This window comes from Geospiza fortis, unplaced genomic scaffold (assembly GCF_000277835.1).
Source record: "Geospiza fortis unplaced genomic scaffold, GeoFor_1.0 scaffold121, whole genome shotgun sequence".
In the NCBI taxonomy this organism is placed as follows: Eukaryota; Metazoa; Chordata; class Aves; order Passeriformes; family Thraupidae; genus Geospiza; species Geospiza fortis.
In genome coordinates, this window is record NW_005054346.1 from 2,316,581 (window position 1) to 2,331,247 (window position 14,667).

At 39.8% G+C, this 14,667-nt stretch overlaps 1 protein-coding gene across 1 annotated transcript in view; it reads left to right on the top strand.

Moving 5' to 3' along the window:
• Positions 1-6,857: 6,857 nt before the first annotated feature.
• CPA6 (carboxypeptidase A6) overlaps positions 6,858-14,667 on the top strand; it is a 45,367-nt gene continuing 37,557 nt past the window's right edge. Inside the window, exons 1-2 of the mRNA XM_005423062.2 lie at positions 6,858-6,976; positions 8,291-8,366. Coding sequence (XP_005423119.1) covers positions 6,858-6,976; positions 8,291-8,366 — 195 coding nt within the window. The remainder of the gene's footprint in view (positions 6,977-8,290; positions 8,367-14,667) is intronic.

Here is a 14,667-nt window from a genome sequence, read left to right on the forward strand (position 1 = left end):
TGATCATTACCTACAAAAAATACAGAGTTTTTCTTTATTTACAGTTATTTTCTGAAGCTATTTATTCAAGAAAGATTCAAGACATGTTAGGAAAACTTGATGGACTTAATGGCTCAATTAAAAGAATAGGGTGAAATGCAATAGTTCAAGTTTAACATCATACATACAGGAATTTTTCCTTGTTACTTCAAATCCTTTGGTTGGATCAAGGAGAAAAAACAGCCATGTTGTATTCAGCCACAGGATGACTGTGATTTTCAGTGTGTTAGGACCATAAAATTGAGTTTGTATAGAATTTTCAAAGGAGTAACAGAGCTGACACAGTGCTTTTGGTCCATTTCAGAAGCAGAAAACTAGGAACAGGTGCAAAGAGCTACAGAGACATCTGATGAAATGATCTCCACATACCTCATCAACCAAAATTCTTCTCTTACTCTATTAAATTATATCTCCAAAGATGGAAATAATTTTGGATTGAATATATTACAAGCATTATATGTATTATAATGAGGGGAACAGAGTACTATTAGAAAAGACCTGCTGGTCATAAGGTCTTCCTCTTTGCCGTTAAAGGAAATTGTGTAATAAATTTGGCAAGTTTTTTTTTTTTTCTGGGCTACTTATAAACATTCTGTCTAAATTAGAGGAGAGAAAAAATAAATCTGAAATAAACACAAATTTAAGTGAAGAATGTGACTTACGAAAATAAACGTAAGATTTCTTCTTCTCTGTTTTTCAAAGATAGAAATATTATCTGATCCTTGAAAAGAAGTCATCAAGGCATATAAATTACATGCCCCATTCAGTGGTTTTCGTACAGTTGGAAATGTGCAGGTATTTGACTGCAGTGGCAAGTAAAGGTCAAGTAAAACCATAAATTATCAAAAGTGGAGTCCAGATAGTTTATGTTCTATAAATTAAGGATTTTCTATGAACTTCAGACATTCAAAAGGAAGGGCTTAAAGCTTACACAGGTATGTAGTAAGCTATTTATTAGTATCAGAAAAATAGCTATTTTACTTACTTACGGGTATATGGGATTTTTAATATAAGCACCCTTTAAAAAATATCAATTTTAATGTGTTTTGTTCATGGTAGTGCATACTGAACTTAGGCAATTTTATCAGAATCCCACCAGTTTGAAATTTTCATTAAAGACTGTAGAAGACTGCTTTCATTGAAAAGATACTTTATATTTTCCAGGTTTGTAGCTTGCCTGAACAACCAAAAGTGGGGGTTATTTCCAACCTTTGAGCATATTTCAAAATTCCACAGCTGTCTCCAAAGCAAGAGAGCATGGTCACCTCTTGTTTGAACTCTTTGCTGTTATTCTACAAATATCAGTACACTGAAAAAATTGGAGATGTGGAAAATATTCTATTATTTGAAAAAGAAAAGGGTTTCTTTCAACATCATCTAGGGCTATGGAATAAATGCAGAATGTTTCAAGACTTAGGAAGAGTTGTAGAATTTTGTTCTGTGAAAGCTGTATATAGTGCTTTCCACCTATGGTCCCTGCCTTGCTCCCTTTACCAGGGCCAACAGGAAGCTTAAAATCCATGGGTTTATTTATGTCTCCATACTATCACAAGTTTAAAGGATGAGGTCATCCCTGTTACAGGGGTGGGGAGCTGAACCATGCCTACGCTGCCAGCTGAGCATAGCTGTGCAGCCCAGCCTGTCCGTCAGGCTTTGCAGGCAGGTGTGTACCTGGTCTCAGAGTCAGGCTGAGTGCCGGGCTTTGGCAAGTCCACGTGCTTCAAGCGCACCCACCATGACAGAGCCCAGAGTCTTGCTGCAGACAAACCAATCCGCTATCAAATGTCTCTAACCAAATACAGGGTCTGTGGTTTTTACACATGAATGGATACAAAGCATGTGGAACTCAGTATAAGGAGCCTTCTGCCAAGCTGGCATGAGCCTCACTGGAAATTACCTGTGGTTGTTTGTTCAAGGTCTTAAAGGAAGTCTGGGTAGAAAAAGTTTCATGCAGTCCTCTACCATTGAACCTTTCCCCCTTCACCCTTCTGCTCTTGGCATCTAAATTCTGTAACAACTTTGTGACAGATTTGGTGCTCTTCCTTTCACTGAGGCCAAGAGCAAATCTGCTGCAGAGTCCTGAGATACTTAATTCGGAAATAGTTGCTGCACTTGTCTCAAAATGTACACGAGGCTTAGAGTGAACTGAAGCAACTATGAAGCTCAGAAAAGCCAATGAGCTTCTATGAGGACTTCAGAATGATGGCAGCAGCAGGAATGTGCAGGCTTTGAGTGATCAAGACATAGATAAATTATGGGACATGACATAAGGAATTGCTGAATATGACAATCTGAGAAGCTGACAAAAAATTCAGAGAGCACTGTCAAGTACAGCTGGATCTTGGAGAAGGTAAAGGAGGAGGTATTTGAGAAAAGGTTGAATTTCACAGGTAATTGAAAGGGAGTACTGGGGACGTTTTTTGGGCAACAATACCTGGGTAACCCTATCAATGATACCACATGAAGCTGAGATTACCTAGAAATGCCAGATTTGGGTACCAATATTGCAAAGCTGGGACCAGTTGGGGAAAAGTAATTAGGGATGGGTTGTTTCTTTGAGAGGAGGTAGTGTGAGCAAGGTAGAAGTGTGGTGAAAGGGAGGATGAAGAACAGGAAAAATGTATGCAGCTGATGTAATCAGATCTGTTCAGGACACTGGCTGGGAAGTAATTGTTTGCTACAGTCTCATCAGGACATTAAGTCAAGCTTGTCTGGCCCCACCACACAAGTTCAACATGCCTCTGCAGGATGCAAAGGGGAAGCTTTCCTCTTTGGGCAGAGGGAGGAGCGCCCAGATGGACAGATAAACTTTCTGGTCCTGTCAGGCCTATGCCAGGCCTAGCAGCATCACAATCTACTCCTTGCTTCCTTACAAAGCACAGAGCAACTCACTTTATTGCCATAAGCCATGGCAATAAAGAATGAGATGGGGTTATAGCAGAAGCTCCTTTCAATAATATGTTACCAGAATGATGATGATCCTTTCCTTAAAAGTAGCAGACGTTCAAATAATGTCATTGGAAGGATTGTATCCAAGTTAAACAATCATCAGCTGTTTCATGCAAATATGTTATTACAGTATGTTTCTCAGGAAATTAATATGAATGAGTATACATGCTGTTTCATTTAAGCAGATGATTGCAGCCTCCCCTGTGGATCTTAATCCTGCACAGTTAGCACAATATTTGCTTGTCAGCTGGTTGCTTAATTTGGTCTGTTGGTTTAAGTGTTTATTGGTCTTGTTACTTATTTTATTTTCTGCCCCAAATCACTGCCCTCTTTCTCTTCTTTTGCACATGACTGGATGACACTTGATGAAAGCAAGACACCATTCGTTACCATACACAGTTCATTTTTCTTTTTTGAGACAGAGACATGCACTGAAGCAATTGGTTCCCATTTCTTGTGTTTAAGCTAGGTGGCCCTATAGCCAGTGTCTATGGGACATGGGAGGCCAGCTTTTATTGAAAAACTTTGTTCCTTAGCTGGAATGAAAACTGAAATTTTTGCAGGTACTAACATTCCCCTACCATATGTCTCTGAAGTGAAGCTGTGCAGAGGAAGACTGCTAGTAATATAGCATTGCTTTAGTCTGTAAAGTTTCCTGCTGGGTAAAGAAACCCCTTTTGCACCTGAAAAACATCTATGAAACTCAGATATTCCTTGCTTGAGAATTAGCATGTAAATTCAGCTTCCCAAGAAGTCATCTGTGCTATGCTGATAAATATAGGGCAATAACATACTTTGCCTCCTCAGCATTTCTGCCTACATTACCCAAACACCTATTTTTTGTCAAAAATTATAAATTAGCTAGCTCTTTCTTGTACTAGGAATGGCCTCAGTTTTCCTGCCTTAATAGCTAAAAGGCAGAAAATATATACATTGCTATCTAGACAATACGAATGGTGTTCTCTTCTGCTTGGATCAGCATCTGCTGTAATACAGAAAACCATAATGAAAGGCTCAAGAAGTTTTGTAAAGTTCCCTTTCCAGATGTACCCGCCAGTCTCAGGAAAAAGCCCAGCCTTATTTGTCTATCATGATTTTGTAGTGGTATTGAGTCACAGTTAAAACTCTTCATCCCAGTAACAGAGAGAGAAAAACATTAATGTTTTATTATTTCTTAACCTCTTGACTATCAGAATTTAGTGGAGAAAAGGGAATGAAGCAATTGATCTTTCATCACAAATTATATCTGATGGCATATTGGGAGTTGACAAGAGGCTTTCATACTGTAGATCTTTTCAGATGTGTCATTCAGCCTTAATGAACCTCTAAAGTGCAGCAACTATGGCAGCTTGTTCTCAAGAACTGTAATCCCTCCTTTACTATTAGGAATGAATGCCTGTAAGTAGGGATTTATTTTCTTTCCTATTTTTTTCTATAGGTATTTGATTTGTAGCATATCACTCCTTAAACTGTGTTTAAAATACTTGTAAATCCTTTGCAAACATGCTTTTATTAAATTCCATGGGAGAGCAGAGATCTGATTAAGGTTCACATTAGTCAGGAGAATAAAACAATAAAAAGGATTTTCCTGAAGGAAATGAGGAATTTACATAAATGCGGTTGATGCCATGTGACTTCATCAGGAAAGTTTCATGAGAGAGAACTGCTAATTCCATCAGCAAAGAGGTCATAGATGTGCTGCAGAATAGTTTCTTTGGATCCATCTGGTCTGTTCATAGATGACTAAAACTATGAATTAAATGGGAAAAAAGTCAATGAAAAAGCCAAAGAAATAAACCAAGAATTTAAGTCCCCATTGGCATCAGGAAGTGTTGCCCTTCCCAGGGCCACGTAGCATATTCTGTGTTTCCAAAGCAGCTGTGTCATTCCTCATGCTGTTCCTGAAAAATATGAGGGGGTGATGAAGGGAAAAAAAGAAGTCATTGCATGTCAGTGCTGGCCAACAGCTGGTCACCCCTTTTGCTCAGACACAAGGCTGTCCCTGGGGATGTCAGCTGTCTGGCTTCTGCTCTGCTCACCACACTCATTCAGTCAGTTCATTTACCAGAGCTTGTGTTCTGCTCTTGGCAATGGCTTTCAACACAATTTTGTGTTTACACAGAATTCAAAAGATCTCACTAAGTCCTAGCTTTAAATTCCATTAGCCTAATTGCTAGGGGTAAATTGAAAGTTTGTCATGGTGGATATAAATTTCTACACTAATTTATACAAAATATATCTCGTCTTGCTGTTTGTTTAGAATTTTTTAAAATAAGGTAAAAAAAAAAGATTTAGAGGCATCATGGTTAGAAAATTAACCTTACCTGCATAAATCATCAGACTGCTGACATATGTCTGCAGGCAGCAAAACTTTCCTTAGCTGGATATAGATATGATTACTTGTTTCTTTCTCCTCAACAGCTCAACATAAAGAATGGCTGGGGACATCACCAGGGGATGGTCCTGAGTGTTTGGGGTGCATCTGCCATTTATCAACCATATTAGTACATGATTTGATAGATGTTGCTGGCTTTTAAATAGTGGGTAGGTTACTGAATTTCTACCCTAAGTTCAGTGGGTATTACATAGCATTTAAGGTAATAATTGGATTTCTTTAATGTGAAATGTAGCCAGAAAAGCTATAAAGCTAAAAAATTACCTTAGGTCTGTCGATATCTGAAGTAAAGCTAGATTTCCTATCTGTGCTTTGTTGAAGAATGCATAATGATTAACCAGCCTACAGAAGTGGGTGTTAGCAGATAGTTCTCAGGAATCCAGTGTATTCCCACAGCTTGCATGCACAAAAATTGAAAGGGCTTTGCCATAATGGTTTAACCATCTTTTAATAAAATACTGAAATTACCATGCTAAACTGCTAAACTGCTTGCTATGAGCTCTCTAGCAGCAGACTCAGCCACAGCTTGAAGCATTTCCCAACAATGTGTCAAGTGATCAATCTGTCACGGCACCAATAATTTCCTCTCCAGGGCAGGTTTGTCATCACACTGGAGAGGACAGAGTTGCTGAGCTAATCGAAGACAGTTTACAGTATGAATTCAAGACCATACCTCAGTGATATCCGCTCCTTCGAAATTCCATTACAGCTGTGTAACACATGCTTAGCTACTTATTTCATTAAAATCTGGTTTTTATATGTTGGTTGTACCAATCCTTCCAGAAATGTCTGATGGATCTTTATTAGCTACATCAGCTTCCTGGGCAATCATTACTTCTTTATTACTTTTTCATTATTTTCTTCTTAACAGCAATTTAGTACTTAGAAAGAAGTGAGTAATGGAAAAAAATATTACTGTTGTGTGTATGATAAATTAAAAGCATCTATTTTCCTTTAAAAGATGCAGCAATTGTAGTACTCTTAGAGATTTATTCCTCTCTGTGCAAGCTCCAAAACAGGAGGTTAAATTTGGCTTGGAAGCATAGTAACTTCTCCTAAATTTTTTGGGCTGCCAAATTATAAGAGGGCTTTCAGAAACTTTTGTTCCTTAGGCATAAACCATTTGTCCAGTAAGGTCAACAGCAGGCAAGGCAAATGGACTAAGGTCCACAGCTGTGGGTACATCAGTGTTACTGCAGCAGTAGCCTGGAGTCTAACTGGAGCAAAAACTTTAATGCCATGTAGGATTGGAAGGCTTGGGACCTGTCAGCAGGGGTGAGAACCAAAACTGGAGGGCTGAGACAGAAAGAAGGATCAGTGGCTAACCAAGGGGAGCAAATGTTGGCTGTAGAGAAAAGACTAAAAAAGAATAGGGGGTAAGGGAAAATTATTTCCAGAAACAGGTAAGGCACTTCAGAGTTCAGAATTTATTAGTAGTGCTTTCGTCTGAACTGGCAGTATTTAATGCTTACCTATGTATGCATTAAGGATTCTTGGAGCAAAGGTGAGTCCTGCCAGGGCTGTAGCTGCAGTTCACCAAAGGCAGGACCTGGTGCCTGAGAACAGCAGCACCTTGGGAGCCTTCCTCGAACAGTGAGCCAGGAAGGGCACACTCAGCAGTGCTGTTTCTAGTTGGCCAAATATCTTCTCACTAGACTCAGAACTTTCAGCAAAGGAGGAGAGCTCACAAGATACTTAAGGGTCAAAACTCTCAATGTCAAGGGAAATTCTACTGTTTAAAATTCCCAGATAATATAGAAACTGTAGATAAAGAAATTGTTTAAAGGGCATTCTGGCTAGTGGATGGAACTGTAGAAATAAAGATATGCATGACTGCCAAGGCCTCTTTGAAGGGAAGTACTGGTTATCAACAGTATCAATTAAAAACTCAAAATGTAGGAAACTGCCAGAATTCACATTGGCCACTTAAAGTTATTTCATTCTTCTTGTGTATGACTGATATTTTAGTTACATGATCATCCCATTTTCTCTGGTCTCCAGCATCCCATAGGCCATGACAGATTGTAGTCATTGAAGGGTCATTCAGTTTCTTGTTTCCTGTTTGCAAAATTATGTCCATTGAGATCATAAATCATAGAATGGCTTGGGTTGGAAGGGACCTTAAAGGTCATCTAGTTCCAGCCCCCCCTGCCATGGGCAGGGACAACTTTCACCTGAACAGATTGTTCAGAGCCTCATCCAACATGGCCTTGGACACTTCCAAGGATGAGGCATCCAAAGCTTCTCTGGACAATCAGTTCTTGTGCTCCTCACAGCAAAGAATTTCTTGCTTGTATCTTACCTAAACTTACTCTATTTCAGCTTCTGTTAAAGAAAGTGAATAAAGTCAGCTACTATTATCTAGAACCTTCTGAGCATGTATAAGCAGCTATTTACTTCACAAAATTTATTTAAGTTTCGATGGGTAAAGCAAAAGGCACGCCCCAATATGAAGATCACGTCTTTTCTCAAGTCAGCTCCCCTCTTGAATGCATGAAACAATGAACTTTTCAAAGTCCATTAAAGGTTTAAACATGAAAAAACAATGTATTTTACCTAATCTCATCCACGGAAACAGACCAGTCATTTTGGAAAAAGATTTTTGTTGTTGTTCTGAGGCAGATGTTCAGTATGGAAGATGTCAGCCTGAATTCTAACTTAGAAGGAGTGAACAAAACATTTGGATGTAAATGGAAGGTCAAGCTGACACTGAACTGTAAAGAGCAAATCATTTCTATGGAAGTGCATAATCCAGCAGCAAGTTTAGAAGCAGAGCTCCAGCTAACCCAACATTATCCAGGTGCTGAAAAAGAGCACAATTACAGTAGCTATCTGAACCTAATTACTGTCCCATTGTACTGCTGCAAGGAGTCTTAAAGTGCCAATTCAATTTTCTGTTATTGGCAGTGATAAACTCATACGAGTTGTTCCTGAGAGCGAGAGGGAAACACAGATCCTGAGGGCTGCATTCAACAGGCTTAAGGTGAGTTTAATTATTTTCATCTTCTTTTTCTGATCTTTTTTGAAGACTGTTGTAGGCTTACTGACTTGCCTTTTATTTGACACTTCAAATTATTTTATTATTTGGAAAGAAGTCTTTGCCCAATAAATTCCTAATTTACCAATAAAATAGCCTAAGTATTAGATTCATCATGCCTGACAAATTTAACAACACTTACTTCCTTAAAGTGATACAGGTGCCATACTTGTAAATTTGCTTTCTTTGCTCTTCCACTTCTTGCTAGCATACATAGTCGTTTCATTATCTGCTCAATTGTTATTTAAAACACTGAGTTAGTTCAAGTTGTGAACACACAGAGGAATATGAAAAAGGCTTCAGTTTGAGAATCTCTCTGGCAGAATCATTTTCTAGAGGCAGAGTGGCTAGGACAGGGAGCCAAAGTCTTTCTTACCTGGCCTTTCTCTGCAGATATAAATGAAAAGCAGCAGTGCCACTGCAGCAGTGCAGCTCAAGAGCACTCTGCAGCATGCTGCTTTGCTGGCACAGCTTACAGAGGCAGAGGCAGCATTTCCACAGCAGTCTGTCTGTCCCAGAGCATGGGGACTACCTGTAAGCCAGGTCTATAGTCCTGAAAAATGGACTGTACCATGCACATGCACTGCCCCCAGGCACTGTGGGAAAGGGATAAACTTCATTAATAGTCACCAAAACAGCCTAACCTGAGCAGAGTCAGGGGAGTAACAATTGGATCAATATGTTGAGTGCCGCAGCATTTGGAGCATGTGCAAAAGCTTTGGGCTACTCACTGCCTTCAGCAAACTATGAGGCAGTCTGTGATGTAATTCTGCCTCTGTTGTTGAAACTTACATAAATGATTGTGCTCTCAGTGAGGAACAAATGAAGGTGCATATAATTTTCTAGTCCAATAGTTAACAGCTGGGATAAAAGTAAATCCAGTCTCTGTCTGCATACCAAATAAAACAAAACTAAGGCATCAGGAGAGATCTTACACCCTCTTCCATCTTTCAATTATGATGAAGCTATCTTGCTAGTGCATTTTAAAGAAAGAGGCCTGAGCTATCTTAGGTACTTTAGCCCAGGAGAAGGCTTACTGCTGTGAATAGTCCAGCAGTCAAGACACTGACACCTTACTAGCTTTAAGTAGGAAAGCTGAGGCTGTCTTCATCACATCTGCATTTCCTAACGCTGTGTTTGGTTAGTTCCCCTTTAAAGATGCTGTGCTTTGTAACCCCCGTTCCCAAGACATCCAGCCTGTGCACATGTTGAATGAAAAATTTCAGTGTTCAACAGAGGCAGTGTCATGATGCCATGGATTAGACACTTTGCACTGTAATGCCCAACTCTCCTAAAGAATATTGTCTCATATTTGTTTCTGCGCTGCTTATTAAGGACCTGACCTTCACCTGTGAATGTTACTGTAACACCCCAAAAAGGATACTTGTTTTACTCCCAGTTAGGAAAAAAACCTAACCATGAACCTGAGCAATACATGTGGAAGCTGGTTTTTGCATTAATTTCTCCCCCCTGGATGTTGGAACATAAGGAGGGAGCACATATGTTTTTTTCCTTTCTCCTCATGTTGTAAAGCCTGCGAAGCAAAGGGGTTGCTCACCTTCCTGTAACTGTTTCTCATTACAGAGCTCCCTTAGGCTCCCAGAAAGAGATTCCTTCAAATCAAAGTGGGAGCAGTAGAAACTTGAATAAATAATTGCATACTGTAACTCTGAGAGCAGGATAATAAAATTTTGGCAAACTTCAGCAGAATCTGACTAGTTAATTAGAAAATGATTGATTCTGATGAGAAACTAAGCTGAGGAGGTTGAGAGGATGACTCAAAAAAGAGAGAGTGTAGTGACACCCAGTTTCATGAGCACAGGCTGGGTTTGGCTGCCTGTCAGGTCCTAGGGCTCTTCCATCTGCAGCTGCTTCACTGCCCATCTGCACGGGGTGGAAGAGACACCCGAGTGGGTAACAAGTAATAGATATGTCTAACATTAATTTATCATATTTCCACCCTGCAAAAAAACCTCAAATTACTCCCTCATGAAGAAGTGGATCAATAATGACACTCCTCAGAACTGCCCAGTCCTTACAATAGCAGCAGAAGTCACTTGTGGCTGCGAGCCATCAGGCAGCCCCACTGGAGAACCATGTATTTGGAGTTGTGCAATTTTGAAGTCTCCATGTCAGTTCTCCCCATCCTTCTCTCACCCCCAGACTTCCAGGCTGAAATTCAATGTACAGTGGATTTATGTTCTGTTTTTTAAATACAAGCCTTTAAACACAATGTTGATTATATGCTCTGGAGAAAATGGAAGACAATGCACATAAAACCCCCAAACCCTCAGTAGTGCAAAATAAGCTTCAAACAAACCCCAGATATAGTTCTGTTGCCATCTTACCACAATATGCCTGACAAACAACAGAAATATGAGCAGGAGTGTCAACAGAGATGGATGAATTGCTATAATTACAAAGACTGCACTTTGGATTTTTTTGGTATTGAGTCAGAAAACCAGAACTAGTTTAAAGACACATCTCCTTTGAATCTATTTTGGTTTGAGCAGTAAATTAATACCAACCTGTTACATTACTCACATATTCTGTTCCTCAAGGGGGAAATAAAGATGGAATCGAGATCTTTTCAAGATACTACAGTTTTGTAATGTTACTCAGTGTTGTGCAAAATTCAGTTTTCAACCTGAGTTATGATGTGACCTGATAGTATTCTCTACCACTGTCAGTATTATAAGAATAAGAAAAGTCAATAAAAATAAAACTTATATCATTTTTGTTGTTGAATTGAGAAGAATACATGCACTTGGTTTTCAGACGTTTCTCTACCCTGTAAAGTTGATCTATTAGAGATGAGGTATATTTCAGAGGGCCAAAAGTTACATTCTCTAGGAATGTCAGGATTAGCCTCAATTAGTAAAACAGGAATTGCAGTGCAAAAGTCATTTGGGGAGCCCAGTTTACCCCTGGTGTGATCCATGCACAACAAAATATTTTGAATAAATTCCCAGGACAGTGCAAGCATAGAATAGGTTCTGCACAAATGGATTGTATGCCTGTTGCAGGATTTCCTTGCACAGAACTGACCTTCTGTGGTAATAAGGCAAAGGGAACATAATCCCTCCTGTCCCAGGCTTCCTCCTTGCTGTGTCTGGTGGAGGGAGATTTTCTACAGACTTGTGGTGTTCTGTGCTCATTCCAGCCATCCTTTAAATTTACACTTGTATGGCAGAGTGATTTAGCCTTTTATTCTGGCATACATCTCATAATCCAAAGAATTATAAGAAAAACTCCTTTCTGTTCAGTTCAAATGACCCTGTCCTTCTGGAGGACATTATCACAAAGAAGCTTGAAAAAAATGATCCTGATGATCCTATTGCAAAGGCAATGCATTTTGGTGTCAGGCAGAGAATAAAGCAAATGCAAAGATACCCCTCCTTATTGTCTTCTCATTTGGACAAAGGGAAAAGAACCAAGAAGACAATAAACCAGCAGTTAAAGAACAGCAATGTGTCATAAATAAAATTTCACTAATTGTATCTGCCAGCTTCTTAATTACTGCCCCTACACTGATTTTTCCTGAGTAGATTTTGTCATTTACAGTCTGCTCTAACACCAGGGCAGTGGGGAAGGAAGTGGTGAGAGCTCTGCCTTTTGCCATGCTGAAGCCAATGCCACAGAGGTCAGCAAGGTCCATCCCTTTTGGGAAAAGCACCAGACACCAAAGGAATACTTTCCTGAATGTGCATTTACAGAAACCTACACTGAGACACCCTTGAAGGATCATCTGGGAACTGGCTTTATGTCTCAATGTATTTGAAGTATCTTAGCATATGTCCCCAGTGATTAACTTGGACAGTAACAGTTGACCTAAAGCATAACCCCCAAAATTCATACAAGAATTTCAAGGACTACTGAGGGTTTTTAGTCCTCATGGAAACCTCTCGATGTCAAACAGGACTGCTCTTCTACCAATACCTGAGCTGCAAAGTTAATTCACACATTTTTACAGAAGTTGTAGTCCCTGAGAACATCTGAAAGCTAGCATCTGGAGCTCTTCAGGAGGGATATTTGCCTCCCTTTTTTAAGGGAAAAAATAAAAAGAGTCCATATAATGTTTGGTGTAACAAATCCCTGAATTCTACCCAAATCGTCCAGGCTCAGCTACTGTATGAATGCCATTGCCTGTACTGAGTGAATAATGGATAATGAATGTTTCATTCCACACATTTTACTTTTGTTCATGAATTGCCCAGTGGCAAATCCCATTAGTCATAATCACTTGCTGAGTAATTTCCACAAATTAGTTTTGGTCTGTAGCTCCATTGCTCACAGTACTTTGTTATTAATCATTATTATAAATTGATTCCTTCATAGGCTGGTTCTGTTAACATTGAGGTGACAGAATATTGCTTTTTTTCCCCCTAGTAGGCTGAACATAGCGTGTAGATCTGCACTGCCAGTAAAAATAGCCAGCTGTACGGATAAAAATTTTTCTGCTGTGAGTTCTGTAAAATTGCCTGAACGTGAATGTATTCAACCAATAAACTCAGCTACAGTAAAGAATAAATATAGAAACCTAAATATAATGAATCAGATCAGCTTGGACCAGAAGGAGGGGGCTCTGGCCCAGACCATTCTTGTCTCAGCCAGGCTGAGCAGAGTTCCCTGTGCCTCCCTCACTATAGGACTACATCTCTCCAGAGCAAGTTCTCAGGAAACTCTTGTTCGTCATGCACTGCTGGGTATGCAGTTGTTTCTTGGGGCAGTATGTGTCTGAGGTCAGAAGAAATGAGCAGGTGGGGAACAGAGAGCCATGCCTTTTTTTGAGGCAGGAGATGGCAGTTTCTGGTTTTCACTGAGTGACAGAGGTTGTAGCAGCTGGCAGATGCCATCAGTATGTGTACAGCAGTATCTCTGGTCTCCAGCATGTTCCTACATCATTTCTTTGAGTCTCTGTGGGGAAGAAAAATAAGACTCTGGTGATTGTGCTTCCTACCAGCAGCACCACCCCACATCCTCAGAGACACATTTGGCACAGACCTTGTCCCAAAGCCCACTGGGGTAGATGTGACAGTGAGTATGACAGGGGTAAATGATGCTGGCGCTCCTGCCTTGGCTTTCATGCGAGATGTATAGTATGCAGGTATCCTATACATGTATGGCAGGTATATAGCATAGCAGTGCTGAGAAACATTTTCATGGGGTTGTGATGGACTAAAATGCAGCAAATACTTTGACAATTCAAGTGCAAACTCAGGGAATTATTTCTTTTCCTAGCTGTACATCACTGCCCAGCTTTTATATTGGCTGCTGCTGTAATGCCATTGCAGGTACCAGTCTTGAATTCTACACTTTCTGTTGCGGTCTTCACTGTTATAAATAATTTCTCTTTTTATATATATGGTACAAATCTTTAATCCTGGCTTAGTGTTTAATACCAGAAATATCTTTTTGCAGGTTCACTGTTCCACTCTAATAATTTCGAGATTATTACAGTAAGCAACAAAGGAAAGACAAATACTTAGGATGATAGTACCGCAGTAACATGAATATAACTACCCATTCTCTGTCCCCCAGGAGTCCTCTTGTCCATCTGCTGTCCCTCTGCTTTTTACACCTCTCCAATGACTGCCTATTTTCTCCTGCTCTTTCTTGTTCAGAAGACAATTTGAGGAGCCTGTTGCTGATTTATGAGCCATTTCATGCTTTTAAGTCTGTTGGACCTGAATGACAGAAACAAATGTCACATTCCCAAGTGCTTTGCAAAGAAATGGGGATTTTCTTGGGTCCTCAGATGCAGCAGATTCTCTTTATCTGCTCTGGAATTTTCCATTGTAAGCATTATTTTTGAAGTAGCACTTCATTTGATCCTTGAGTGATAACTTCTACTCCATCAGTGGTCTACAAGCACTTTTTATCACATAACGCCTGACTGGGATCGGGACTGTTTGTATAGGTAGCAAAAAAACAACTGCTCTGTGAACATTCCTGGCATAATAGAGTTAGACCACTCTTTCTTCAGTAGTTTTTATAAAAGAAATTCCTGGGCACAGCCAGTCACTTCTTCAACTTTGGGAGGAGCCAGCCTAGCAGGCCTTGAAGCCAGAACTCCATTCCCTTTTGTTTGTTTTCTAGCCCGTACGGCAGCTGCTTATCCATTGTAATCCCTGAATTGATCCTGTCATTGCAGTTCAGGGAATCAGAAAAAATGTCTCATAGAGGAAAAGGATCACTTGGCTATAAATCTGATAGTTTACACCTCCATAGGAAAATGCTTTAAAAG